Genomic DNA, 2,466 nt, shown 5'->3' with positions numbered 1-2,466 from the left:
TGTTTGCAAATTGGCAGTCTGTTTGTTTGTCCACCTCCAAAGAAGAGACAGAGTCTAAAGATTGTCAGAAAGCCTTTTGGATGGGTGGTCAAGTGACAGAGGAAGGTCTGACATGGTTAGTTGACAGGATTTAAAACCATTGTTGATCTAAGAGCTTTGACTATTAATGATAACTTTTATCAAGCAGCCATGAATGATGCTATTTCACCTGGGAAAGTTGAATTTATAAGATTTCCAGTGGAGGTTGGAACTGCACCTTCAATGGAACAGGTTGAGAAGTTTGCATCTTTAGTTTCAGGTTGTAACAAAAGGCCCATCTATCTCCATAGTAAGGAAGGAGTATGGAGAACTTCTGCAACGGTCTCTAGATGGCGGCAGTACATGACTCGTTTTGCATCTCAGTTAGCAAGTGATAGATTATCACAAGATGCAAATGGATCAGGAGACCATCGAGCCTCTTCTAGTACTGAAGAAAAGCTCAAGTTACAAGAGACAAATGAGTTATTGCAAGAGACTTCGAATGTGATACATAGTTCGAATGGAGCACATAAGAAAGAAGCCTCCTCAGATGATAAAGAAGATCACAAAATTTGTGGAACTGACATTGACCTTGTTTCCAGCCAAGTTATGACTTCTGGGAGCAGTAATTAATATCTATGAGACTGCTGATCCTCTAAACGCCCAGATTCAACAAATATGACAATAGTTTTTTTCAAGTCAAAAACGAAAAGCAAAAGGAGACCAACAATGTAAAACTATAAGGAAGTAACGAAATTTAACGATAAAATAATCACTTCTTAATAAAATAATAACACAAATTTTCAAACATAAATAACAAAAATATAATATGAAGCAAACAAAAATATTCCGCCATTAAATGTGAAAAATACTCGCAGAATGCGCCATGTGTGGAAATATTGCTTGATGGGGTGGCACGTGGGATGGTGGTATTAAGTGTGCAACAAAACCAAGGATTTTTTTGGTTAATAAAGTCATTCAATCACGTACTTTCATGATGCAAAAACAATTGAAGGAATTCCTTTTATCTCTAAATTCAAATGATTGATAAGATTAAAATCTTTTCAAAAGCAGTAACTCTTCAAATAAACTACAAATCGAAAACAACACATCCAAAATAACTATCAAGGCTTACTTAAGTTATGCAAAGGGTAAACCAAAAACGGCAAGACAAAAAAAACAGAGTAGATCTAGTAGCCACCCTTGAGATCATTAACAACATCGTATGGAATGGGAGTAACAGTTTCCAACATCGCACCCTCGACCATGAAACCGGGTTTTGGGCCCTCAGGCTGCCTCTTTGTGCTAATCACCTCACCCCTTGCCTTGGCCTCTGCCTTAAGCTGATCATTTTTCAGCTTCCTCAGCTTGAATTCCTCAGTGCACCTTGAAGGTTGAACATGCTCCACTCTGACATGAATCCTCTTCCTTATAATCCGGTTACCAACCTGAAAACGGCAAGCATATTAATACAACAATTACAAAGCTTGCCAATCTCCCATACAAAGCACAAGCTTGAAAACTCAGCCAGGCAATGAATATAAAAAAGCCCTATAGCAAAAAAGTGAAAAGATTGCAATATTGTTCACATGATCACCCCTGAAACGCTGGGGTGTGCATCACATTTAATCAACATGATAAATCATCTTATTGAAATATACAAATTAAGCTCATCCAAAAAGAGTGATTCTATATATATTCCCCTTCAGTGGCAACTCCAACACCAAAAAGGAGCTACACTAGTGCTGAAAGGCAGGCGAACAGCATTCACACTAATTACATCATGTATACAAGAAAATCTAACTTTGAAATAGCAGCACGCCATATTTCTAAATGGATTTTCCTAACATAAATACCGAGCAGACTACTATAAGTGGAGAAACAAATCCAATCGTATAATCAGAATAAACAATTTCAACCACATAGCAAATATCAGCAAACAACATTCAGAAACATGAAACTTATTGCACATAAAATGCTGTATTGGGACTTAGTTGGATAAATCGTTTAACAGTGAAATGGAAAACCAAAGTACAAATAAACATAATACATCAAGCAAAAATGAAACTGAAAACCCCCAAAACGATTCGTACACCAAAACCCCCCAAACAGTACCTGCTTGTTGACCTCAACGCCGATGGCGCGCTTGGTGACGTTCCAGACACGACCAGTGCGGCCATGGTAGAACTTGTGGGGCATACCCTTGTGAACGGCGCCATTTACCTTGACGTCAACATAGTCACCGATCTTGTAGGTCCTGAGGTAAGTGGACAATGGGATGTAACCCTTCTTTCTGAAGGGTCTGGAAAACAGATCCCTAGTCCGAGATCGGAGACCGTGACCAGCTGGCATTTTTCACCCTCTCAGGTTTTCCTTCCCTCGCCGGCTTGTAGAAGATAGAGAGAGAGGCGTTGAGCTGTAGGGACGATTAAAACCCTAACTATGATC

General features: G+C 39.1%; 1 protein-coding gene across 1 annotated transcript; it reads right to left on the bottom strand.

Moving 5' to 3' along the window:
* Positions 1 to 1,027: 1,027 nt before the first annotated feature.
* On the bottom strand, positions 1,028 to 2,466 carry LOC107891242 (60S ribosomal protein L21-1). The gene is made up of 2 exons (XM_016815968.2): positions 2,134 to 2,466; positions 1,028 to 1,466 (listed from the first exon to the last, which is right to left on the bottom strand). The coding sequence occupies exons 1-2, from the start codon at positions 2,368 to 2,370 to the stop codon at positions 1,209 to 1,211; spliced, it is 495 nt and encodes a 164-aa protein (XP_016671457.1). The 5' UTR covers positions 2,371 to 2,466; the 3' UTR covers positions 1,028 to 1,208.

This window comes from Gossypium hirsutum, chromosome D09 (genome assembly GCF_007990345.1).
Source record: "Gossypium hirsutum isolate 1008001.06 chromosome D09, Gossypium_hirsutum_v2.1, whole genome shotgun sequence".
Taxonomy (NCBI): Eukaryota; Viridiplantae; Streptophyta; class Magnoliopsida; order Malvales; family Malvaceae; genus Gossypium; species Gossypium hirsutum.
Note: the sequence above shows the minus strand (reverse complement) of the source record. Positions and strands in the feature narration are given on the sequence as shown.

What these genes read in the sequence shown, in the direction of transcription:
- LOC107891242 (XM_016815968.2), bottom strand. Translation starts at nt 2,370, where the DNA reads ATGCCAGCTGGTCACGGTCTCCGATCTCGGACTAGGGATCTGTTTTCC. An exon ending in GCGTTGAGGTCAACAAGCAG is followed by an intron (nt 1,467 to 2,133) that starts GTACTGTTTGGG and finishes TGCCGTTTTCAG; the next exon opens with GTTGGTAACCGGATTATAAG.